Raw genomic sequence first — 27,686 nt, 5'->3', positions numbered from 1 at the left:
GCAGGCGCAGTTCAATTATGAACGGCGCTCCGTTGGATCGATCTGCGCAGGCGCGCTCTGTTGTGCGGCCGTGGATTCCCTATATGGGCACGGGCGTCGTCATAGTCCTTACAGTACGTCACTTCCGGATCCGGAGTTTCATGCCGATTCCGCGGTTATGGTGACACATGTATGCACACCGGTAGGCGTTTAAAACACTTATTAGCTATCTATATATTCACTTGTGTATTGGTTATTGCTTACTTCCCCTGACGAAGCCTCATTTGGGAGGCGATACGCATGGGGCCACTGTCCACTGGGCCTCCTGGATACTTCAGCCTGTCCATCTATAGGCCGGTTTGTATCAGACCGAATATACTAGCCTTATGGCTCTATACTGATGTACGGGGATTTCTTTTTCTGTCACTATATGGGTAGCCCTGTGGCTATTTAGTCCATCCCCTTTTGGGGTTAGATAGTTACCATGCTGCACACGGGCATATAGTTACCCCATGAGCCGGTAGGCAGGTTGGTTTGATGCCATTGTTATTGTTTCCTTATACTGGTATATTGACAGGCTGTATAATTAATCATTGATATATGAATTTATATTATGTATCCAGGTGTTTCACAGTGGCGTAGTGTTTTTAATTGTTTTTATTATGCCAATAAAGTGTTGTGTTTTGCTATATATATACAATTGGTGGTGTGCATTTTGTAGCAGTGTCTTTTTTTCTTCTTCTTTGCTGTGTATATTCTGCTACTTGCACCCCCTGTCGAGATACATTTTTCATGGCTGTGCGCTGGTTCTTTTCATATTTACAGGTGTTGTTAACTACACAAATTAGAGAAGCATCACGGTATTTTTCGAACAGTGCCAATACTTTTGTCCACCCCTTTTTTATGTTTGGTGTGGAATTATATCCAATTTGGCTTTAGGACAATTCTTTTTTGTGTTTTTTCATTTAAGACAAATTAAATGAAGATAATAATAACAAAGAATTTATGTTTGCAATCATTTTCAGGAAGAAACTGAGTATTATCTGACAGAATTCCAGGGGTGTCAATACATTTGGCCACAACTGTAGATCAACATTTACAATCACTCGATTATTCACAGAGACCAGTAGAATCTTTATCTCCAGCCTTGATATGTTCAGGACATTGGCGTAAAGCCACCACTGTAAACATATACTGATTGTGCCTAATGTAGGGACTGCCAGGCCACCACAAAGCATCCAAGCAGCCCTCAGGCCCAGCACTATGCGTACAAGGCTATCCCCATCTGAGACATTTATGGCATATTCTCATATTACCATAAATGTTTAATCAATGGTCCCTCATGAAGCACATTGCTGTGTGTTTCCCCATTGTCCATATAACAATTAAAATCTGTAGTAAAATCAACATCAACATCCGACTGAATTTAGAGGAAATATATGATGTAGACAACTCTGTAACACGTATAAGAACATGTTCCTAAAAAGAAAACTTCTCGTAGCTTTTGAGATTCTTCTATAAACACAGTACATTTGGGGGCTTTTCTGGTGGAAGAGAAATTTAGACCAATGTAGACAGTGAACTAAATTGAATGGGGGTCCGCCAGTAGGATCATCCCTCCTGAGACATCTATAGGGGGACGCAGGTCATAGGAAGCTGAAGAACATTACACCTTGATATCTGCAATCTGATGTCTTATTTCAGAGAACTCCACATATTTCTTATATGTAAATGAGTTGTTAAGATCTATGGGCCGGACATAGATCTCCCTGAGACTGCACCTCCCAAGCTTTTTATAAATAGGGACGTTAACAGTGTGATACGTAATGGCGGGTCTCTGCTCTCCTGATCTCACTGTAGAGCTGTGCAGAGCTATACCTGACACATTCCTCACAGCTTTAGCTTCCATCTCACAAGAGCCAGTACAGCACAGCAGAGCTGTGAGAGCTGCAGCAAATGTGTTTGTAAGGAGACGGTCAGGAAATAGGAAGAATGTCTTGCGGTCACAATTACACTTCCGGACCTTTCCACTGCATTTGCTTGTACAAATGCAAAGCCCCTATTGCAGGCACATGCCTGTGGGTGATGACAGCCCCACTTCACTGGAGAAATAAGCAGCTTTTTCCCCACTCTGCCTGCATGCAATCCTACACTCTTTCCCCCCTCCCTCAAGAATGTGTTGTGAGCAGTCCCACTCCCCCGCGTGCAAAAGCACATGGTCAGGGGGTAATCTCTTTGTTCCTGCAAACTTACATATAATGGCACCGATTATTGATATAGGTGTGAAAATTAAATTTTTGGCATTTGCATTGGTAGAGCTACCCTTCCGTGCATTTTCAAAGCTCCAGCACCAGCAGAATCTGAGAAATGTATTACTGCTTACCTGAGGCACATAGCCAAGTCATGTTTGGATTCAAATTAATGCCAATCTCATGCTCCGAATTATGATAGTCCCATCGTCACTATACGAGGTTCCCACCCCGAGTTACGTTTAATGAAAGTTTTTTCATAACTTTCCAAAGGGGGCATATCCAACCACTCAGTGATGTCTCAAGGAAGAGAGTATTAGAGATTCAACCTCATTTTAGGAGAGAGCTTTTGCCCAGGAAGTCAGCTACCCGAGGCTGTCCTGATGCATTGGGATGTTTCTCCCCCCACTTAATGGCTTACCATTGTCTGAGAGAACTGTAAGTGCTTTTCATCTTTAATCCCTTTAATTTTGCAATCATTGTGTACATATTGTAATTGTCTCATTTTGTAACAATCTTTTTTTATATACTTTTGTAAGCACTGCCTATTTCTGTTTGGAGGAAAAGTTATAATATTTACTAGTTTCATTTTCCTTGCTCTAAAACGTACCCCTAAGTCCTCCTAAATAAGTCATCGCTACTGATTCGGTTGGCTCCTGACCCATTATTAATTATAAGTTATAGGAGCTGGTGGCAGCGAAGTGTCCTGAGCTTTTGGGAAACTCGGGCAGTGACGGACAGGATTTGATAATTGTATTTCCCGCCTGAGACCGGGAGTAGTTATATCGCCCTCACTGCAGTGTGCCCAATAGCCAGTACATAGCAAGGCAGCCTTCCTGGCGACTAATTATCCTAGGTGCAGTTCCCTGACTGACCTGAGGGTAAGGGTGGCACCAGAGAGCCGCAAGAACCGGGGGCAACCAAACATCCCCGACTCATTATAGAGACTAAGTTCAGTTCTGCTGTTCTGTGTTAGCTCCGTGTCTCACATTGCAACTACCCCTTTTATTTTTAATAATCTCTCAGGGCGGATCCTCAGAGAGATCTATATCCGGCCAAGAGATCTTAACAGCTCATTTACATATAATAAAAACAGATTTCTTTGAATACCTTGTTATGTTTCCGAGAGTTTGTGAACCAGGATTCTGCAGCTTTAGGTGGTGGTTTTGAGAATCCAAGCCATTCTCAAATTTTATATAATATAGTTCTAAGTCATATATGTTGTCATGAGATGCGATATTAACTTACAAAATTCTAAAAAAAAACAAAAAACCACTATATAACACACTTCAACACAACTGGCTGTTTAATTCCAAAATACTGTTTAGTCTGCATCTCAGATCCTGGGAAGTAAGTAGAATGAAAAGGACCCAGCCAATCATGGCAGAGATACTCACTTTCTTTAGAAGGAAGTGTATTCTTTTCCTCTGTGTTGGTTTTGCGAAGTTTTCGATGATCAAATTTCTCCACCTCTGAAAGATCAGGTTTATCGGCCATAGTGACTATAAAGAAAACACATTTTAGGTGGCGCGGTTTAGGATTGGCAGATTGGCACTGCATGTGGAGATTTTGTTGCATCCAATAAAAAAGGACAAAACAGAAATATTTTGCTGGAGGAATTAGATTGCAGGCCTCAGGACAGACACTATGCGTGGACACAGCTGCAGAGTTTCAGAATAGATTTATACTTTTGTACCTGGACAACTGAAAAATAGAAAACTTCTTTTCAGTTATGTTTTTCTTTATCCCATTAAAAATAAAAGTAGTGAAAAAAATGTACCACTAGCTTCATAGGTATAACATTGAAAAAATTATCCGTTTACTTCCCTGAAAAAGTAGGCGCCATGCTTTGCACTTTGTTTCTACGAGATAACTAGATTCAGAAGAAATACATTTTAAAGACAAATTTGCCATTAATTTAATGTCATGTAAATAAATAGCATAAACACTTACACCTTAGAGGAAATATACAGAGACTGGCGTCCTGCCCATGCCCATGCTATATCCACTGAGACTGGCATCCTGCCTATGCTAAATCCACTGAGCCTGGTGTCCTACCCATGCTATATCCACTGAGACTGATGTCATGTCCATGATATATCCATTGAGACTGGCATCCTGCCCATGCTATATCCACTGAGCCTGGTGTCCTGCCCATGTTATATCTGCAGTGTCCCAGAGTCCTGGTTGTTGCAGTATTGTCGCTCTTCCACAAGGGGGAGTGATGGTACGTCTGATGGCACTAAAGGAGTTCACCTGACCAGGTATCACAGTCACACACTACACTTCACACTCCGGCCACCAGGGGAAGCAAAAGGTTCTATGTATTAGGCCACTCCTCACACTCTGGTAAAACTGGGGGTCGGATAGGAAGTTAGGGAGAAGCTGACTGGGTTTTGCCCAGGTAACATCTAGTGAGAGGAGAGCGTTGCTTGGGAAGACCCAGGGAGGTCCCTGTCAGGGGTGGGATCCTGACAGTGGCCTAGCACGAGACAGATCGTTATGGAGCTGCGCCTGCACTTCCTTGTGGCAGCATCCTAGTGCAGCGCCCCAGAGTCCTGGTCGTTGCAGTACTGATGCTCCTCCACTAAGGGGGGTATTGGTACGTCTGATGGCACTGAAGGAGTTCACCTGACCAGGTATCACAGACACCAATACACTTCACAGTCTGGCCTCCAGGGGGAGCTAAGGGTGCTATGTATTAGGCCACTCCTCACAATCTGGTAAAACTGGGGGTTAGATAGGAAGTTAGACAGAAAGCTGACTGGGTTGGAACCAGGCAACATCCTGTGGCAGAGGGTGTTGCAGGGGAAGATTCAGGAGGGTCCCTATCAGGGGTGGGATCCTGACAGAGGCCTAGCGAACAGAAAGAACGTTACGGGACCGCGCCTGCACTTCATTGCGGCGGTACCCCAGAAAGGACAAGAAGCGAGGTTTATTGTGAAGAGTGAGAAATGAGATCAACGCAACAAGGAGATAACACCAGTAGGAGTCGTGCTGTAAGACCGAGGCAACATCCTACTGAGGCGCGTAGCCGGTGGCCGGAAACACCGAGGAAGTATTGAGCTCCAAGCCTTACTTCAAACCTACGGCAGGACAGTCAGTTCTAGGCGGGCTGTCTCACCTAAATCACCTAAGCAGACATAGGGGGCAATAGTTGGAGAGGGGCGACTCTAGGGTCCCGGAAGAACTCCAGGCCTACCCGCCATACGGGTGCGTCCTAGCCATATCATCTGGGGGACGGAGAAGAACATCAGAATCAGTTGTGAGGGAACTTCAGAAACAGACACAACAGTTGTGAGGACTATCCCGTGGTGCTCAGCAGGGAAGGACTACAACACACAAGCGCTAGAAGGTAGGCACAGATTTCCACCTGCAAAGGGAACTCTGGAGGTGCCATCGGACTGGCCGGTCTCAGACAGCCCAGTTAACCGTACTCCGGATTGAGGATCCTGAAGCCTTCAGTAAAGAGGTAAAGAGACTGCAACCTGGTGTCCTCGTTATTCATCGCGACCTGCACCACACCACAACATTCTCAACTTTCACTGGACGCCCCTCAGCAGGGTCACGGACCGAGTCTAGCCACCGTGACACTCCCAGGACCGAGACAGAGAGGCCCGGTACCGGGTACCCCTCGGCGGTGGGGGCGCTCCACTAAGAAAGGACAAGAAGCGAAGTATTTTGTGGAGAAGTGAGAAATGAGATCACAGCACAAAGGAGATAGAACCAGGAGGAGTCGTGCCCCGAGATCGGCAACATCCTTCTGAGGCGCGTAGCCGGCGGCCGGAACGCCGAGGGAGTAATAGGCTCTACGCATTACTCTGAACTACGGCAGGGCAGTTAACTCTAGGTTGGCTGTCTCACCTTTACACCTAATGAAGACAACGGAGGCAATTGTGGGAGAGAGGCGTCTCTAGGGTCCCTATAAAATAACTCCAGGCCTACCCCGTCATATGGGTGCGTCCTATCCAAACCATCTGGGGGACGGAGAGAGAGAACAGAAACATACACGACAGTTGTGAGGACTATCCTGTGGTGCTCAGCAGGGAGGTATTACAACACCCAGGCGCTAGTAGGTAGGCTACTGATTTCCACCTGAAAAGGGAACTCTGGATGTGCCTTCGGACCGGCCGGTCTCAGCCAGCCCTGTTAGCAGTGCTCTGGATTGCAGATGCCGAAGCCTTCAGTAAAAAGGTAGAGACTGCAATCCTGTGTCCTCGTCATTTACTGCGACCTACACCATCACCATCTACTCATCAAGGGAAGCCCTGGGGACATACTTCGCCTGTGGGAAGTTACACCATCTAGCTGCCATTCCATCACCCCAGCGGACCCCTAGCAGAGTCGGTCACCCTGACTGAACACCACAGGTGGCGTCACGAACACTTGACAAACTTTCACCTACACCTTTAATTGGGCGCCCCTTAGCAGGGCCACGGACCGGGTCGGGCCATCGTGACATCCCCAGAACCAAGAAAGAAGGACCCGGAACCGAGTACCCCACTGCCCTGCGTTTGGGGGCCGTTCCATATCCACTGAGACTGATGTCATCCCCATGATATATCCACTGAGACTGGCATCTTTCCCATGATATATCCACTGAGACTGGCAACCTGCCAATGCTATATCCACTGAGACTGGAAAACTGCCCATACTATGCCATATCCACTGAAACTGGCATCCTGCCCATGCTATATCCACTCATACTGGCATACTGCCCATGCTATGCTATATAAACTGAGACTGGCCTCCTGCCTATGCTGCATCAACTGTAACTGGCGTCCTGCCCATGTGCTTCAAATCCCGAGTACCCGTTTCTGCCTGTAACCCTGTGCACACTGAAATCTTTGTTTTTGGACAGCCTGCACAAAATGTATTAAAACTGACATCCCACCCATGCTATATCCACTGAGATTTGCATCGCATCCTGCCCTTGCTATATCCACTGAGCATGTCATCCTGCCCATGCTATATCCACTGAGACTGGTGTCTTGCCAATGCTATATCCACTGAGATTGGTGTCTTGTCCATGCTATATACAATGAGCCTGGTATCCTGCCCATGAAATATCCACTGAGTCTGGTATCCTGCCCAAGCTATATCCACTGAGTCTGGTGTCCTGCCCAAGCTATAGCCACTGTGACTGATGTTCTGCCCATGCAACTTTCACTGAGACTGGCCTCCTGCCCATGCTATACCCATTGAGACTGGTTTACCACCCATGCTGTTTCCACTGAGATTGGCATCCTGCCCATCCTATATTCACTGAGACTGATGAACTGCCCATGCTATTGCAGCACCCCAGAGTCCTGGTCGTTGCAGTACTGTGGCTCCGCCACTAAGGGGAGCTATGGTACGTCTGATGGCACTGAAGGAGTTCATCTGACCAGGTATCACAGACACCAATACATTTCACAGCCGGGCCTCCAGGGGGAGCTAAGGGTTCTATTCATTAGGCCACTCCTCACATACTGGTAAAACTGGGGGTCAGGCAGGAAGTTAGGGAGAAAGCTGACTGGGTTGGAACCAGGCAACACCTTGTGGCAGAGGGTGTTGTGGGGGAAGATTCAGTAGGGCCCCTGTCAGGGGTGGGATCCTGATAGAGGCCTGGCAACTTGAGAGAACGTCACGGGACCGTGCCTGCTCAGCATAGCGGCGGTGCCCAAGGAAGGATTAGAAGCGAGATAGATTGTGCTGAGTGAGAAACGAGATCAAAGCAACAAGGAGAATACCAGTAGGAGTCGTGCTGTGAGACCGAGGCAACATTCTACTGAGGCGCACAACCGGCAGCCGGAACGCCGAGGAAGTATTCATACAACTAGCTCCAAGCAATACTTCAAACCAACGGCAGGACAGTCAGTCATAGGCGGGCTGTCCCACCTAAATCACCTACGAAGACATAGGGGGCAACTTGTGGAGAGGGGCGACTCTAGGGTCCCGGAAGAGCTCCGAGCCTACCCGTCATACGGGTGCCGTCCTAACCGTAACATCAGGGAGGGACAGAAGATTAGCAGGACATCATCTAATCGAGTTGTGAGGGAACTTAAGAAACAGACACAACAGTTGTGGGGACTTTCCGTAAGCACCGCAGGGAAGGACCACAACACATAGCGCTAGCAGGAAGGCACTGATTTCCACCTGCAAAGAGAACTCTGGAGGTGCCATCGGACCGGCCGGACTTGAGCAGCTTGGTTAACCGTATTCCGGATTGAGGACCCAGAGATCTTCAGTAAAGAGGTAAAGAGACTGCAACCTGGTGTCCTCATTATTTACTGCACCGCACCACCACCACTACCTACATCTATCACTGTACGCCCCTCAGCAGGGTCACGGATCGGGTCTAGCCACCGTGACAACCCCAGAGCAGAGACTCAGAGGCCCGGTACCGGGTACCCCTCGGCCCTGCGGCAGTGGGGGCGCTACAACTTGGCGTCACGAACAGGATCTACTTAAGCCTGAAGAATCAGGTCATGTGTGCCTTGGAACTGTGATTTATTATGCTTGGACTGTGACTTATTGCAAAGACTGTGTGTTGCCACTTGCCGCCAGAAGTTCCCGCCAAAACCGCCGCCATTACAGCGCTAAAGAGAGCGCAGGAGAAGAAGAAGGGCGTGGAGTGGGCGTAGACAAGCTGGAGAGCGCGAAAGACAATGGCCGCCCAGTCTAAATATTTCTGCCCCTTGAGGACGTGTCCGTCAGCAGCCGAGATCCGCCTACTGATCCTCAATAGGGGGCGGAGACAACGAAAGCGAAACCGCCCACGAATGAGAGAGCGAGAAAAGGACCAGGAAGAAGAAGTCAGCGACATGGAGGACGCCATGGCCAGCCGCCAGGAGCCGGAGCATGGGGTCAGAGCCAAGAACTCCCCCAGCTACCCGGAGAGGCACCGCAGCCAGACCTCCACAGTTGACGCTGACCTCCTGCAGACCGGAGCGGACGAGCTGATCCACCAACTCCTGCGGACGCAGCTGAGCACTGAGGCCGGGTGGAAGAAGACCAACATCGGGAGCCTCACCAGACATCTGTCGGCAGCCTCATCTGGTCCGGAGCAAAAAAGAAGTTCCAGCGCTCCGAAGCCAGAAAGCAAGGCTCTGCCGGAAAGCGAGATGCTGCAAACGGAGATGACAACGCCGCAGCGCAAGGCCCTGCAGCTAGCGTTCCAGACCCCAGCGGAGACGGAGCAGATCGGCATCGGAGGAACCGCGTCTGAAGCAGGTATGAAGGACGACCCTGCCCTGACGACCGACACCACTCCAGTGACTGCTAGTGCCACAGCTGCTGATTCCGTTCCAGTGACTGATCTTGCAGCAGCCGCTACCTCTGCTGCAGCAAATGCCCATACTCAAGCTGCGCGGACCTCCATCGCTGCGCATGATTTAACTGTACATGAAAGACGGATTAACGGCGTTTGTCCAGCACTGGGTGTAACCCTGGACCTCACTTTGCCCAGGCCAAGAAGGGTTAAGTGCCAGGTGCAGCCCTGGAAGCCGTCCAACTAAACCTCGGAAACCTGAAACTGTAAATAGTTAACTGTTTCCCTGCTTTTTGCTGCGTTAAACCCGTCCAGGGTTAACTCTTAAAGGGATCCCTTTGTTGACCCGGGATCCCTACTGTTTCTGCTTTGTGGTTTGTTTTCTACCTTTTGTTCCGTTACTAAGAAACTGCTGAATCATGAACAATGCATGATACAAACTGCTTGTAAATAGTTTGCACCTTCTTAAAGGTGCTCCCTACTGGTTTTACTTAAAGAAGGACTCTTTGTGAAGATACCGCACCGGAGCCTGAGTATGGACTGGTAGCTTGAGAAGATGTGCTACCTCATAATGACTTGGTCCCCTCTTAAAGGGGATGTTCACTTGTTGCACTTAAAGAATGGTATTGCTTACAGACAGATAGATAGCAATAATGTCTTGACAAAAAGAAAGTGATGATGATGCTTACATGTAAAAGTTATATGTATCCAACTAGTTGATTGTAAGAAATGATTGATAACGTTGATAGAAAAAATGGGGACAGAGAGTGAACCCGTATGGGGTTAGTCAGTGAGTCCTCTTAGGAGCCATGTAAGGATGGCTCAGTGATTTCAAACCGAAAGTAAATGTTATGTTCTATACTGTGTATAGTAGTTGAAAAGGCAGTAGGCCCGGGCTGAAAGGGGCGGTCCTGTAAAGAAAGGAGAGGCAGTAGGCCTGGAGTAGTTAGGACAGGCGGTCCTGCAGATTTAACGAAGGAGAATGAAAGAGAAAGAGTTCAGAATAATTCTTTAGTGGTTTTAGTCTGTACGCCCTTGAAGAAGAAGTCAGTTTCATAATGTTTTATAAGTAAGTCTTTAGTGGATAGGGAGTATACGTCCTTAAAGGCAATGTCAACTTGTTATTCAAAAGTTTGCACTAAGTAGAATACCCGGTTGGGTAACAGGAGTTATTTATAGCCTGTAATTTATAATGTTTAACCATGTTTGTAACGTTCAAGTGTCCTCACCTCCCATAAAGGGAAGCTCTGTTCAAGCTTACTTATTGTTATTGCATTTTCAAAATTGTATGTCTTTTTGCTAACCTGTATTGTTGTTTTCTTCCCAGTCCAGGAGTACTGGATTTAACCGGGGGGAGTGCAGCACCCCAGAGTCCTGGTCGTTGCAGTACTGTGGCTCCGCCACTAAGGGGAGCTATGGTACGTCTGATGGCACTGAAGGAGTTCATCTGACCAGGTATCACAGACACCAATACATTTCACAGCCGGGCCTCCAGGGGGAGCTAAGGGTTCTATTCATTAGGCCACTCCTCACATACTGGTAAAACTGGGGGTCAGGCAGGAAGTTAGGGAGAAAGCTGACTGGGTTGGAACCAGGCAACACCTTGTGGCAGAGGGTGTTGTGGGGGAAGATTCAGTAGGGCCCCTGTCAGGGGTGGGATCCTGATAGAGGCCTGGCAACTTGAGAGAACGTCACGGGACCGTGCCTGCTCAGCATAGCGGCGGTGCCCAAGGAAGGATTAGAAGCGAGATAGATTGTGCTGAGTGAGAAACGAGATCAAAGCAACAAGGAGAATACCAGTAGGAGTCGTGCTGTGAGACCGAGGCAACATTCTACTGAGGCGCACAACCGGCAGCCGGAACGCCGAGGAAGTATTCATACAACTAGCTCCAAGCAATACTTCAAACCAACGGCAGGACAGTCAGTCATAGGCGGGCTGTCCCACCTAAATCACCTACGAAGACATAGGGGGCAACTTGTGGAGAGGGGCGACTCTAGGGTCCCGGAAGAGCTCCGAGCCTACCCGTCATACGGGTGCCGTCCTAACCGTAACATCAGGGAGGGACAGAAGATTAGCAGGACATCATCTAATCGAGTTGTGAGGGAACTTAAGAAACAGACACAACAGTTGTGGGGACTTTCCGTAAGCACCGCAGGGAAGGACCACAACACATAGCGCTAGCAGGAAGGCACTGATTTCCACCTGCAAAGAGAACTCTGGAGGTGCCATCGGACCGGCCGGACTTGAGCAGCTTGGTTAACCGTATTCCGGATTGAGGACCCAGAGATCTTCAGTAAAGAGGTAAAGAGACTGCAACCTGGTGTCCTCATTATTTACTGCACCGCACCACCACCACTACCTACATCTATCACTGTACGCCCCTCAGCAGGGTCACGGATCGGGTCTAGCCACCGTGACAACCCCAGAGCAGAGACTCAGAGGCCCGGTACCGGGTACCCCTCGGCCCTGCGGCAGTGGGGGCGCTACAACTTGGCGTCACGAACAGGATCTACTTAAGCCTGAAGAATCAGGTCATGTGTGCCTTGGAACTGTGATTTATTATGCTTGGACTGTGACTTATTGCAAAGACTGTGTGTTGCCACTTGCCGCCAGAAGTTCCCGCCAAAACCGCCGCCATTACAGCGCTAAAGAGAGCGCAGGAGAAGAAGAAGGGCGTGGAGTGGGCGTAGACAAGCTGGAGAGCGCGAAAGACAATGGCCGCCCAGTCTAAATATTTCTGCCCCTTGAGGACGTGTCCGTCAGCAGCCGAGATCCGCCTACTGATCCTCAATAGGGGGCGGAGACAACGAAAGCGAAACCGCCCACGAATGAGAGAGCGAGAAAAGGACCAGGAAGAAGAAGTCAGCGACATGGAGGACGCCATGGCCAGCCGCCAGGAGCCGGAGCATGGGGTCAGAGCCAAGAACTCCCCCAGCTACCCGGAGAGGCACCGCAGCCAGACCTCCACAGTTGACGCTGACCTCCTGCAGACCGGAGCGGACGAGCTGATCCACCAACTCCTGCGGACGCAGCTGAGCACTGAGGCCGGGTGGAAGAAGACCAACATCGGGAGCCTCACCAGACATCTGTCGGCAGCCTCATCTGGTCCGGAGCAAAAAAGAAGTTCCAGCGCTCCGAAGCCAGAAAGCAAGGCTCTGCCGGAAAGCGAGATGCTGCAAACGGAGATGACAACGCCGCAGCGCAAGGCCCTGCAGCTAGCGTTCCAGACCCCAGCGGAGACGGAGCAGATCGGCATCGGAGGAACCGCGTCTGAAGCAGGTATGAAGGACGACCCTGCCCTGACGACCGACACCACTCCAGTGACTGCTAGTGCCACAGCTGCTGATTCCGTTCCAGTGACTGATCTTGCAGCAGCCGCTACCTCTGCTGCAGCAAATGCCCATACTCAAGCTGCGCGGACCTCCATCGCTGCGCATGATTTAACTGTACATGAAAGACGGATTAACGGCGTTTGTCCAGCACTGGGTGTAACCCTGGACCTCACTTTGCCCAGGCCAAGAAGGGTTAAGTGCCAGGTGCAGCCCTGGAAGCCGTCCAACTAAACCTCGGAAACCTGAAACTGTAAATAGTTAACTGTTTCCCTGCTTTTTGCTGCGTTAAACCCGTCCAGGGTTAACTCTTAAAGGGATCCCTTTGTTGACCCGGGATCCCTACTGTTTCTGCTTTGTGGTTTGTTTTCTACCTTTTGTTCCGTTACTAAGAAACTGCTGAATCATGAACAATGCATGATACAAACTGCTTGTAAATAGTTTGCACCTTCTTAAAGGTGCTCCCTACTGGTTTTACTTAAAGAAGGACTCTTTGTGAAGATACCGCACCGGAGCCTGAGTATGGACTGGTAGCTTGAGAAGATGTGCTACCTCATAATGACTTGGTCCCCTCTTAAAGGGGATGTTCACTTGTTGCACTTAAAGAATGGTATTGCTTACAGACAGATAGATAGCAATAATGTCTTGACAAAAAGAAAGTGATGATGATGCTTACATGTAAAAGTTATATGTATCCAACTAGTTGATTGTAAGAAATGATTGATAACGTTGATAGAAAAAATGGGGACAGAGAGTGAACCCGTATGGGGTTAGTCAGTGAGTCCTCTTAGGAGCCATGTAAGGATGGCTCAGTGATTTCAAACCGAAAGTAAATGTTATGTTCTATACTGTGTATAGTAGTTGAAAAGGCAGTAGGCCCGGGCTGAAAGGGGCGGTCCTGTAAAGAAAGGAGAGGCAGTAGGCCTGGAGTAGTTAGGACAGGCGGTCCTGCAGATTTAACGAAGGAGAATGAAAGAGAAAGAGTTCAGAATAATTCTTTAGTGGTTTTAGTCTGTACGCCCTTGAAGAAGAAGTCAGTTTCATAATGTTTTATAAGTAAGTCTTTAGTGGATAGGGAGTATACGTCCTTAAAGGCAATGTCAACTTGTTATTCAAAAGTTTGCACTAAGTAGAATACCCGGTTGGGTAACAGGAGTTATTTATAGCCTGTAATTTATAATGTTTAACCATGTTTGTAACGTTCAAGTGTCCTCACCTCCCATAAAGGGAAGCTCTGTTCAAGCTTACTTATTGTTATTGCATTTTCAAAATTGTATGTCTTTTTGCTAACCTGTATTGTTGTTTTCTTCCCAGTCCAGGAGTACTGGATTTAACCGGGGGGAGTGCAGCACCCCAGAGTCCTGGTCGTTGCAGTACTGTGGCTCCGCCACTAAGGGGAGCTATGGTACGTCTGATGGCACTGAAGGAGTTCATCTGACCAGGTATCACAGACACCAATACATTTCACAGCCGGGCCTCCAGGGGGAGCTAAGGGTTCTATTCATTAGGCCACTCCTCACATACTGGTAAAACTGGGGGTCAGGCAGGAAGTTAGGGAGAAAGCTGACTGGGTTGGAACCAGGCAACACCTTGTGGCAGAGGGTGTTGTGGGGGAAGATTCAGTAGGGCCCCTGTCAGGGGTGGGATCCTGATAGAGGCCTGGCAACTTGAGAGAACGTCACGGGACCGTGCCTGCTCAGCATAGCGGCGGTGCCCAAGGAAGGATTAGAAGCGAGATAGATTGTGCTGAGTGAGAAACGAGATCAAAGCAACAAGGAGAATACCAGTAGGAGTCGTGCTGTGAGACCGAGGCAACATTCTACTGAGGCGCACAACCGGCAGCCGGAACGCCGAGGAAGTATTCATACAACTAGCTCCAAGCAATACTTCAAACCAACGGCAGGACAGTCAGTCATAGGCGGGCTGTCCCACCTAAATCACCTACGAAGACATAGGGGGCAACTTGTGGAGAGGGGCGACTCTAGGGTCCCGGAAGAGCTCCGAGCCTACCCGTCATACGGGTGCCGTCCTAACCGTAACATCAGGGAGGGACAGAAGATTAGCAGGACATCATCTAATCGAGTTGTGAGGGAACTTAAGAAACAGACACAACAGTTGTGGGGACTTTCCGTAAGCACCGCAGGGAAGGACCACAACACATAGCGCTAGCAGGAAGGCACTGATTTCCACCTGCAAAGAGAACTCTGGAGGTGCCATCGGACCGGCCGGACTTGAGCAGCTTGGTTAACCGTATTCCGGATTGAGGACCCAGAGATCTTCAGTAAAGAGGTAAAGAGACTGCAACCTGGTGTCCTCATTATTTACTGCACCGCACCACCACCACTACCTACATCTATCACTGTACGCCCCTCAGCAGGGTCACGGATCGGGTCTAGCCACCGTGACAACCCCAGAGCAGAGACTCAGAGGCCCGGTACCGGGTACCCCTCGGCCCTGCGGCAGTGGGGGCGCTACAACTTGGCGTCACGAACAGGATCTACTTAAGCCTGAAGAATCAGGTCATGTGTGCCTTGGAACTGTGATTTATTATGCTTGGACTGTGACTTATTGCAAAGACTGTGTGTTGCCACTTGCCGCCAGAAGTTCCCGCCAAAACCGCCGCCATTACAGCGCTAAAGAGAGCGCAGGAGAAGAAGAAGGGCGTGGAGTGGGCGTAGACAAGCTGGAGAGCGCGAAAGACAATGGCCGCCCAGTCTAAATATTTCTGCCCCTTGAGGACGTGTCCGTCAGCAGCCGAGATCCGCCTACTGATCCTCAATAGGGGGCGGAGACAACGAAAGCGAAACCGCCCACGAATGAGAGAGCGAGAAAAGGACCAGGAAGAAGAAGTCAGCGACATGGAGGACGCCATGGCCAGCCGCCAGGAGCCGGAGCATGGGGTCAGAGCCAAGAACTCCCCCAGCTACCCGGAGAGGCACCGCAGCCAGACCTCCACAGTTGACGCTGACCTCCTGCAGACCGGAGCGGACGAGCTGATCCACCAACTCCTGCGGACGCAGCTGAGCACTGAGGCCGGGTGGAAGAAGACCAACATCGGGAGCCTCACCAGACATCTGTCGGCAGCCTCATCTGGTCCGGAGCAAAAAAGAAGTTCCAGCGCTCCGAAGCCAGAAAGCAAGGCTCTGCCGGAAAGCGAGATGCTGCAAACGGAGATGACAACGCCGCAGCGCAAGGCCCTGCAGCTAGCGTTCCAGACCCCAGCGGAGACGGAGCAGATCGGCATCGGAGGAACCGCGTCTGAAGCAGGTATGAAGGACGACCCTGCCCTGACGACCGACACCACTCCAGTGACTGCTAGTGCCACAGCTGCTGATTCCGTTCCAGTGACTGATCTTGCAGCAGCCGCTACCTCTGCTGCAGCAAATGCCCATACTCAAGCTGCGCGGACCTCCATCGCTGCGCATGATTTAACTGTACATGAAAGACGGATTAACGGCGTTTGTCCAGCACTGGGTGTAACCCTGGACCTCACTTTGCCCAGGCCAAGAAGGGTTAAGTGCCAGGTGCAGCCCTGGAAGCCGTCCAACTAAACCTCGGAAACCTGAAACTGTAAATAGTTAACTGTTTCCCTGCTTTTTGCTGCGTTAAACCCGTCCAGGGTTAACTCTTAAAGGGATCCCTTTGTTGACCCGGGATCCCTACTGTTTCTGCTTTGTGGTTTGTTTTCTACCTTTTGTTCCGTTACTAAGAAACTGCTGAATCATGAACAATGCATGATACAAACTGCTTGTAAATAGTTTGCACCTTCTTAAAGGTGCTCCCTACTGGTTTTACTTAAAGAAGGACTCTTTGTGAAGATACCGCACCGGAGCCTGAGTATGGACTGGTAGCTTGAGAAGATGTGCTACCTCATAATGACTTGGTCCCCTCTTAAAGGGGATGTTCACTTGTTGCACTTAAAGAATGGTATTGCTTACAGACAGATAGATAGCAATAATGTCTTGACAAAAAGAAAGTGATGATGATGCTTACATGTAAAAGTTATATGTATCCAACTAGTTGATTGTAAGAAATGATTGATAACGTTGATAGAAAAAATGGGGACAGAGAGTGAACCCGTATGGGGTTAGTCAGTGAGTCCTCTTAGGAGCCATGTAAGGATGGCTCAGTGATTTCAAACCGAAAGTAAATGTTATGTTCTATACTGTGTATAGTAGTTGAAAAGGCAGTAGGCCCGGGCTGAAAGGGGCGGTCCTGTAAAGAAAGGAGAGGCAGTAGGCCTGGAGTAGTTAGGACAGGCGGTCCTGCAGATTTAACGAAGGAGAATGAAAGAGAAAGAGTTCAGAATAATTCTTTAGTGGTTTTAGTCTGTACGCCCTTGAAGAAGAAGTCAGTTTCATAATGTTTTATAAGTAAGTCTTTAGTGGATAGGGAGTATACGTCCTTAAAGGCAATGTCAACTTGTTATTCAAAAGTTTGCACTAAGTAGAATACCCGGTTGGGTAACAGGAGTTATTTATAGCCTGTAATTTATAATGTTTAACCATGTTTGTAACGTTCAAGTGTCCTCACCTCCCATAAAGGGAAGCTCTGTTCAAGCTTACTTATTGTTATTGCATTTTCAAAATTGTATGTCTTTTTGCTAACCTGTATTGTTGTTTTCTTCCCAGTCCAGGAGTACTGGATTTAACCGGGGGGGAGTGCAGCACCCCAGAGTCCTGGTCGTTGCAGTACTGTGGCTCCGCCACTAAGGGGAGCTATGGTACGTCTGATGGCACTGAAGGAGTTCATCTGACCAGGTATCACAGACACCAATACATTTCACAGCCGGGCCTCCAGGGGGAGCTAAGGGTTTTATTCATTAGGCCACTCCTCACATACTGGTAAAACTGGGGGTCAGGCAGGAAGTTAGGGAGAAAGCTGACTGGGTTGGAACCAGGCAACACCTTGTGGCAGAGGGTGTTGTGGGGGAAGATTCGGTAGGGCCCCTGTCAGGGGTGGGATCCTGATAGAGGCCTGGCAACTTGAGAGAACGTCACGGGACCGTGCCTGCTCAGCATAGCGGCGGTGCCCAAGGAAGGATTAGAAGCGAGATAGATTGTGCTGAGTGAGAAACGAGATCAAAGCAACAAGGAGAATACCAGTAGGAGTCGTGCTGTGAGACCGAGGCAACATTCTACTGAGGCGCACAACCGGCGGCCGGAACGCCGAGGAAGTATTCATACAACTAGCTCCAAGCAATACTTCAAACCAACGGCAGGACAGTCAGTCATAGGCGGGCTGTCCCACCTAAATCACCTACGAAGACATAGGGGGCAACTTGTGGAGAGGGGCGACTCTAGGGTCCCGGAAGAGCTCCGAGCCTACCCGTCATACGGGTGCCGTCCTAACCGTAACATCAGGGAGGGACGGAAGATTAGCAGGACATCATCTAATCGAGTTGTGAGGGAACTTAAGAAACAGACACAACAGTTGTGGGGACTTTCCGTAAGCACCGCAGGGAAGGACCACAACACATAGCGCTAGCAGGAAGGCACTGATTTCCACCTGCAAAGAGAACTCTGGAGGTGCCATCGGACCGGCCGGACTTGCGCAGCCTGGTTAACCGTATTCCGGATTGAGGACCCATAGATCTTCAGTAAAGAGGTAAAGAGACTGCAACCTGGTGTCCTCATTATTTACTGCACCGCACCACCACCACTACCTACATCTATCACTGTACGCCCCTCAGCAGGGTCACGGACCGGGTCTAGCCACCGTGACAACCCCAGAGCAGAGACTCAGAGGCCCGGTACCGGGTACCCCTCGGCCCTGCGGCAGTGGGGGCGCTACACTATGTCATCCACTGAGATTGGCATCCTGCCCATGCTATATCCACTGAGACTGGAGTCCTGCCCATGCGAAATCCACTGAGACTGACATCCTGATCATGCTTTGTCCATTGAGACTGACGTCCTGCCAATGCTATGTCCATTGAGGCTGACATACTGCCCATACTATATCCATAGAGACTGGTGTCTTGCCCATGCTCTATCCATTCAGACTGGTGTCCTGCCCATGCTACATCCACTGAGACTGGCATCCTGCCCATGCTAGATTCACTGAGACTGGATTCCTGCCCGTGCTATATTCACTGAGACTGCTATCCGGCAAATGCTATATCCACTGAGCTTGGTGTCCTGCCTTTGCTATAGCCACTGAGACTGGGGTCCCTCCCATGCTATATCCACTGAGCCTGGTGTCCTGAACATGCTATTTCCACTGAGCCTGGCATCCTGTCCATGCTATATCCACTGAGGCTGGTGCCTTGCCCATGGTATATCCACTGAGGCTGGTGTCCTGCCCATGCTATATCCACTGACACTGATGTCCTGCCCATGCTATATCCACTGAGCCTGGCATCCTGCCCATGCTACTTCCACTGAGCCTGGCATCCTGCCCATGCTATATCCACTGAGACTAGTGTCTTGCCTATGATATATAGACTGAGACTGGTGTCCTGCCCATGCTATATCCACTGAGCATGGTGTCCTGCCAATGCTATTTCCAAAGAGACTGGCTTCCTGCACATTCCATATCCACTGAGACAGACATCCTGCCCATGTTATACCTGCAGCGCCCCAGAGTCCTGGTCGTTGCAGTACTGATGCTCCGCCGCTAAGGGGGGCTATGGTACATCTGATGGCACTGAAGGAGTTCACCTGACCAGGTATCACAGACACAATACACTTCACAGTCTGGCCTCCAGGGGGAGCTAAGGGTGCTATGTAATAGGCCACTCCTCACAATCTGGTAAAACTGGGGGTTAGATAGGAAGTTAGACAGAAGCTGACTGGGTTGGAACCAGGCAACATCCTGTGGCAGAGGGTGTTGCAGGGGAAGATTCAGGGGGGTCCCTGTCAGGGGTGGGATCCTGACAGAGGCCTAGCGAACAGAAAGAACGTTACGGGACCGCGCCTGCACTTCATTGCCGCGGTACCCCAAGAAAGGACAAGAAGCGAGGTTTATTGTGCTGAGTGAGAAACGAGATCAACGCAACAAGGAGAAACACCAGTAGGAGTCGTGCTGTAAGACGAGGCAACATCCTACTGAGGCGCGCAGCCGGAGGCCAGAAACACCGAGGAAGTATTGAGCTCCAGGCCTTACTTCAAACCTACGGCAGGACAGTCAGTTCTAGGCGGGCTGTCTCACCCAAAATCACCTAAGCAGACACAGGGGGCAACATTTGGAGAGGGGCGACTCTAGGGTCCCGGAAGACCTCCAAGCCTACCCGTCATACGGGTGCGTCCTAGCCATATCATCTGGGGGACGAAGAAGAACATCATAATCGAGTTGTGAGGGAACTTCAGAAACAGACACAACAGTTGTGAGGACTATCCCGTAAGCACAGCAGGGAACGACTACAACACACAAGCGCTAGAAGGTAGGCACAGATTTCCACCTGCAAAGGGAACTCTGGAGGTGCCATCGGACCGGCCGGACTCAGGTAGCCCGGTTAACCGTATTCCGGACTGAAGATCCTGAAGCCTTCAGTAAAGAGGTAAAGAGACTGCAACTTGGTGTCCTCGTTATTCACCGCAACCTACACCACACCACAACATCATCATATTCTCAACTTTCACTGGACGCCCCTCAGCAGGGTCACGGACCGGGCCTAGCCACCGTGACAACCCCAGAACTGAGACACAGAGGCCCGGTACCGGGTGCCCCTCGGCCCTGCGGCACTGAGCATGGTGTCCTGCCCATGCTATATCCACTGAGACTGGCATCCTGAACATGCTATATCCAATGAGGCTGGTGCCCTGCCCATGCTATATCCACTGAGACTGATGCCCTGTCCATGCTATATCCACTGAGCCTGGTGTTCTGCTCATGCTATATCCACTGAGACTGGTGTCCTGCCCATGCTATATCCACTGAGACTGGTGTCCTGCTCATGCTTTATCCAGAGACTGGTGTCTTGCCCATGATATATCCACTGAGACTGGTGTCCTGTCCATGCTAAATCCACTGAGGATGGTATCCTGCCCATGCTATATCCACTGAGACTGGTGTCCTGCCCATGCTATATCCACTGAGACTGGCCTCATCCGCATGCTATATCCACTGAGACTGGTGTCTTGCCCATGATATATCCACTGAGACTGGAGTCCTGCCCATGCTATGTCCACTGAAACTGGCGTCCTGCCCATGCTTTAACCACTGACACTAACATACTGCCCATGCTATATCCACTGAGCCTGGTGTCCTGAACATGCTATATCCACTGAGGTTGGCATCCAGCCCATGCTATATCCACTGAGGCTGGTGCCCTCCCCATGCTATAGCAACTGAGCCTGGTGTCCTGCCCATGCTATATTCACTGACACAGGTGTCCTGCCCATGCTATATCCACTGAGCCTGGCATCCTGCCCATGCTATATCCACTGAGACTAGTGCCTTGCCCATGATATATAGACTGAGACTGGTGTCCTGCCCATGCTATATCCACTGAGCATGCTGTCCTGCCAATGCTATATCCAATGAGACCGACATCCTGCCCATGCTATATCCACTGAACATGGTGTTCTACCAATGCCATATCCACAGAGATTGGCATCCTGAACATGCTATATCCAATGAGGCTGGAGCACTGCCCATGCTTTATCCATCGAGACTGATGCCCTGTACATGCTATATCCACTGAGCCTGGTGTCCTGCCCATGCAATATCCACTGAGACTGGCGTACTGCTCATGTTACATCCACTGAAACGGGTGTCTTTCCCATGATATATCCACTGAGACTGGTGTCCTGTCCATGCTAAATCCACTGAGCATGCTATCCTGCCCATGCTATATCCACTGAGACTGGTGTCCTGCCCATCCTATTTCCACTGAGACTGGCCTCCTCCCCATGCTATATCCACTGAGACTGGTGTTTTACCTATGATATATTCACTGAGACTGGTGTCCTGCCCATGCTATATCCACTGAGCATGGTGTCCTGCCAATGCTATATCCACTGAGACTGGCGTACTGCTCATGTTACATCCACTGAAACAGGTGTCTTGCCCATGATATATCCACTGAGACTGGTGTCCTGTCCATGCTAAATCCACTGAGCATGCTATCCTGCCCATGCTATATCCACTGAGACTGGTGTCCTGCCCATCCTATATCCACTGAGACTGGCCTCCTCCCCATGCTATATCCACTGAGACTGGTGTTTTACCTATGATATATCCACTGAGACTGGTGTCCTGCCCATGCTATATCCACTGAGCATGGTGTCCTGCCAATGCTATATCCAATGAGACTGGCTTCCTACCAATGCCATATCCACTGAGACTGACATCCTGGCCATGTTATATCCACTGAGCCGTGTGTCCTGCCCATGCTATATCCACTGAGACTAGCATCCTGAACATGCTATATCCAATGAGGCTGGTGCCCTGCCCATGCTATATCCACTGAGACTGGTGCCCTGTCCATGCTTTATCCACTGAGCTTGGTGTCCTGCTCATGCTATATCCACTGAGACTGGTGTCTTGCCCATGATATATCCACTGAGACTGGTGTCCTGCCCATGCTATATCCACTGAGACTGGTGTCCACCCCATGCTATATCCACTGAGACTGGTGTCTTGCCCATGATATATCCACTGAGACTGGTGTCCTACTCATGCTACTGTATATCCACTGAGCATGGTGTCCTGCCAATGCTATATCCACTAAGACTGGCTTGATTCCTGCACATGTTATTTACACTGTGTCTGGCACCCTGCCCATGCTATATCAACTGAGATTGGCACCCTGCCCATGCTATGTCCATTAAAACTGACATCCTGCCCATGTTATGTCAATAGAATCTGACTTCCTGTACATGTTATATCCATTGAGACTGATGTCCTGCCCAAGCTTTAGCCACTGCGACTGACGTCCTGCCCATGCTATATCCATTGAGGCTGGTGTCCTGCCCATGCAATATGAACTGACATTGGCGTTCTACCCATGCAATACTATATCCACTGATACTGGTGTCCTTCTAATGCTATATCCACTGAGAATGGCATCCTGCCCATGCTATATCCATTGAGAATGGTGTCTTACCCATGCTATATCCATTGAGACTGGTGTCCTGCCTGTGCTATATCCACTGAAACTGGCATCCTACCCATGCTATATCCACTGAGCCTGGTGTCTTGACCATGCTATGTCCACTGAGTCTGGTGCCCTGCCCATGCTATATCCACTGAGTCTGGCTTCCTGCCAATGCTATATCCACTGAGTCTGGCTTCCTGCCAATGCTATATCCACTGAGACTGGCACCCTACCCATGCTATATCCACTGAGACTGGCACCCTGCTCATGCTCTGTTCACGAAGAAAGATGTCCTGCCGATGCTATTATTCACTGAGACTGATGTCCTGCCCATGCTATGTCCTCTGAAACAGATGTCCTATCCATGCTATAGCCAATGCGACTGACATCCTACCCTTGCTATATCCATTGAGACTGACATCGTGCTCATGCTATATCCACTGAGCATGGTGTACTGCCAATGCTATATCCACTGAGACTGGCTTGCTTCCTGCACTTGTTATTTACAGTGAGACTGGCACCCTGCCCATGCTATATCAATTAAGATTGGCACGCTGCCCATGCTATGTCCATTAAAACTGACATCCTGCCCATGTTATGTCAATTGAATATGACTTCCTGTTCATGTTATATCCATTGAGACTGATGTCCTGCCCATGCTTTAGCCACTGCGACTGATGTCCTGCCCATGCTATATCCACTGAGACTGGTGTCCTGCCCATGCTATATCCACTGAGCATGGTAACCTGTCAATGCTACATTCAATGAGATTGGCTTCCTGCACATGCCATATCCACTGAGACTGACATCCTGCCCATGCTATATCGACTGAGCATGGTGTCCTACCAATGCCATATCCACTGAGTCTGACAGCCTGCCCATGTTATATCCGCTGTGACTGGTGCTTTGCCCATGCTATATCCACTGAGACTGGTGTCCTGCCCATGCTATATCCACTGAGCAAGGTTTCCTGCCAATGCTATATCCAATGAGACTGGCTTCCTGCTCATGATTTATCCACTGAGACTGGCATCCTGCCCATGTTATGTCCATTGAGATGGATGTCCTGCCCATGCTTTAGCCACTGCGACTGACGTCCTGCCCATGCTATATCAACTGAGACTGGCATCCTGCCCATGCTATATCCACTGACACTGGCATCCTGCCCATGCTATATCCACAGAGACTTGTGTCTTGCCCATGCTATATCCACTGAGACTGGTGTCCTGTCCATGCTAAATCCACTGAGACTGGCCTCCTCCCCATGCTATGTCCACTGAGACTGGTGCCCTGCCCATGCTATATCCACTGAGCCTGGTGTCCTGCCCATGCTATATTCACTAACACTGATGTCCTGCCCATGCTACATCCACTGAGCCTGGCATCCTGCCCATGCTATATCCACTGAGCATGCTGTCCTGCCAATGCTATATCCAATGAGACTGGCTTCCTGCACATGCCATATCCAATGAGACCAACATCCTGCCCATGCTATATCCACTGAGCATGGTTTTCTAGCAATGCCATATCCACTGAGACTGACATCCTGCCCATGTTATATCCACTGAGCCTTGTGTCCTGCCCAAGCTATATCCTCTGAGACTGGCATTCTGAACATGCTATATCCAGTGAGGCTGGTGCACTGCCCATGCTATATCCACCGAGACTGATGCCCTGTCCATGCTATATCCACTGAGCCTGGTGTCCTGCACATGCTATATCCACTTAGACTGGTGTTCTGCCCATGCTATATCCACTGAGACTGGCATTCTGCTCGTGTTATATCCACTGAGAATGGTGTCTTGCCCATGATATATCCACTGACTGGTGTCCTGTCCATGCTAAATCCACTGAGCATGGTATCCTGCCCATGCTATATCCACTGAGACTGGTGTCCTGCCCATGCTATATCCACTGAAACTGGCCTCCTCCCCATGCTATATCCACTGAGACTGGTGTTTTACCCATGATATATCCACTGAGACTGGTGTCCTACCCATGCTATATCCAATGAGCATGGTGTCCTGCCAATGCTAAATCAACTGAGACTGGCTTGCTTCCTGCACATGTTATTTACACTGAGACTGGCACACTGCCCATGCTATATCAACTGAGATTGGCACCCTGCCCATGCCCTGTCCATTAAACCTGACATCCTGCCCATGTTATGTCAACAGAATCTGACTTCCTGTCCATGTTAAATCCATTGAGACTGATGTCCTGCCCAAGCTTTAGCCACTGCAACTGACATCCTTCCCATGCTATATACACTGAGACTGGTAACCTGCCCATGCTATATCCACTGAGACTGGTGTCCTGCCCATGCTATATTCACTAAGACTGGTGTCCTGCCAATGCTATATCCAATGAGACTGACTTCCTGGTCATGCTTTATCCACTGAGACCGACATCCTGCCCATGTTATATCCATTGAGATGGATGTCCTGGCCATGCATTAGCCACTGCGACTGACGTCCTGCCCATGCTATATACACTGAGACTGGCATCCTTCCCATGCTATATTTACTGAGACTGATGTCCTGCCCATGCTATATCCACTGAAACTGGCATCCTGTCCATGCTATATCCATGGAGACTGACATTCTGCCCATGCTATATCCACTGAAACTGGCATCCTGCCCATGCTATATCCACGGAGACTGACATCCTGTCAATGCTATATCCACTGAGACTGGCGTCCTGCCCATGCTATGCTACATTCACTGAGAATGATGTCCTGCCCATGCTATATCCACTGACACTGGCATCCTTCCCATGCTATATCTACTGAGACTGCTGTCCTGCCCATGCTATATCCACTGAAACTGGCATCCTGTCCATGCTATATCCATGGAGACTGACATTCTGCCCATGCTATATCCACTGAAACTGGTGCCCTGCCAATGCTATTTCCACTGAGCATGGTACCCTGCCTATGTTATATCCACTGAGACTGGAGTCCTGCCCATGCTATGCTATATTCTCTGAGAATGATGTCATGCCCACGCTATATCCACTGAGACTGGCATCCTGTCCATGCTATATCCACGGAGACTGACATCCTGCCCAAGCTATATCCACTGAGACTGGCGTCCTGCCCATGCTATATTCACTGAGAATGGCATCCTGCCTATGCTATATCCACTGAAACTGGTGCCCTGCCAATGCTATATCCACTGAGACTGGTGTCCTGCCCATTCTATGCTATATTCACTAAGGATGATGTCCTGCCCATGCTATATCCACTGAGACTGGCATCCTGCCCATGCTATATCCACGGAGACTGACATCCTGCCCCTGCTATGTCCACTGAGACTGGCATCCTGCCCATGATATATTCACTGAGACTGACGTTCTGCCCATGCAATGTCCACTGAGACTGGCATCCTGCCCATGCTATATCCACTGAGACTGACATCCTGCCCATGCTATCATGCTATATTCACTGAGACTGACGTCCTGCCCATGCTATATCCACTGAGACTGGCGTCCTGCCCATGCTATATCCACTGTGACTGACGTCCTGCCCATGCTATATTCACTGAGACTGGCATCCTGCCCATGCTATATCCACTGAGACTGGCATTCTGCCCAAGCTATATCCACTGAAGATGCCAAATATCAGTCACATTTGCACAACTAAGAGTTGTGCCAAAGTTTTCTGACTTTTCAAAGTGTTTACACCAAAAATCTGTCAAAAATACTTTGATGAATATCGAGTTTCCCAGTTTCACATGCAGAGAGTCACTGCAAGATCAGCAAAAACTCAAACCAATGCCAGTTTAGTTTGAGTTATTAACCCACAATTGTACTGAGATTTGTAGCAGCAATACATGCGTATCATGACTGTGGGAAATTAGCCCCAGGCTGCATCCCAAAGGCCATCACACAGCTTTATGCAACACTATGGGGTCGGCTCATTACGACGGGCAAGGTGCGCGCTAGACTTAATGGCGGGCCTACTGGAGGGTGAGGCACCAGATTCATGCACAGGCTCATGTGTAAAAGCTGTGCTGATTCTGCCCTAATGTATTTAAGGACAAGAACCACCAAGGTAGGATTTTCTGGAATAAAACAGGGAGCCCATTCAATAACATTTTTTACAACTAAAATTCTGCTTCAGACTGATGGGCTTCAATCTTATTCCCGCACAACCCACCAGATGAGCACAAACTGCCCAGACAACTGCGATATTACATGAGAACACGCTCAAAAATGTCTTTCTGAGGAAGGTTGCAGGCCGGGGCTTCTTCATTTTAATTTAATATTAAGCATTTAGAAATGTAGAGTATGTGTTCAAGGTTACAGCTACAGGAGATTAGCGGGGCACTACGGGTGGATAGCGGGGCATTACAGGAGGATAGCGGAGCACTACAGGAGGATAGCAGGGCACTACAGGAGGATAGCGCGGCACTATGGGAGATTTTTGGGGCACTACGGGGTGGTAGCAGGACAGTATGGTAGATTAGTAGGGCACTACGGGGAGGGTAGCGGGGCACTACGGGGAGAGTAGCGGGACACTACAGGAGATTTGCAGGGCACTATGGGAGATTAGTGGGGGACTATGGGAGGATAGCGGGTACTATGGGAGGATAGCCGGGCACTACGGGAGGATAGCCGGGCACTACGGGAGGATAGCCGGGCACTACTGGAGGGCAGCAGGGCACTACTGGAGGGTAGCAGGGCATTACAGGAGGGTAGCAGGGCACTACAGGAGGGTAGTAGGGCACTACTGGAGGGTAACAGGGCACTGCGGGGGGGGTAGCAGGGCACTATAAGAGGATAGCGGGGAACTACTGGAGGGTAACAGGGCACTATTGGAGGGTAACAAGAC

The 27,686-nt window shown here is 49.6% G+C and overlaps 1 protein-coding gene across 1 annotated transcript in view; it reads right to left on the bottom strand.

The window, feature by feature from the left end:
- The window catches only part of LOC143806303 (thymosin beta-15A homolog), a 39,008-nt gene that overhangs the window by 8,882 nt on the left and 2,440 nt on the right, over positions 1-27,686 (bottom strand). Inside the window, exon 2 of the mRNA XM_077286543.1 lies at positions 3,626-3,730. Coding sequence (XP_077142658.1) covers positions 3,626-3,725 — 100 coding nt within the window. The 5' untranslated portion in view covers positions 3,726-3,730. The remainder of the gene's footprint in view (positions 1-3,625; positions 3,731-27,686) is intronic.

This window comes from Ranitomeya variabilis, chromosome 2 (assembly GCF_051348905.1).
Source record: "Ranitomeya variabilis isolate aRanVar5 chromosome 2, aRanVar5.hap1, whole genome shotgun sequence".
Taxonomy (NCBI): Eukaryota; Metazoa; Chordata; class Amphibia; order Anura; family Dendrobatidae; genus Ranitomeya; species Ranitomeya variabilis.
The sequence above is the reverse complement of the archived record's forward strand: the minus strand, read 5'-3'. Positions and strand labels throughout refer to the sequence as shown.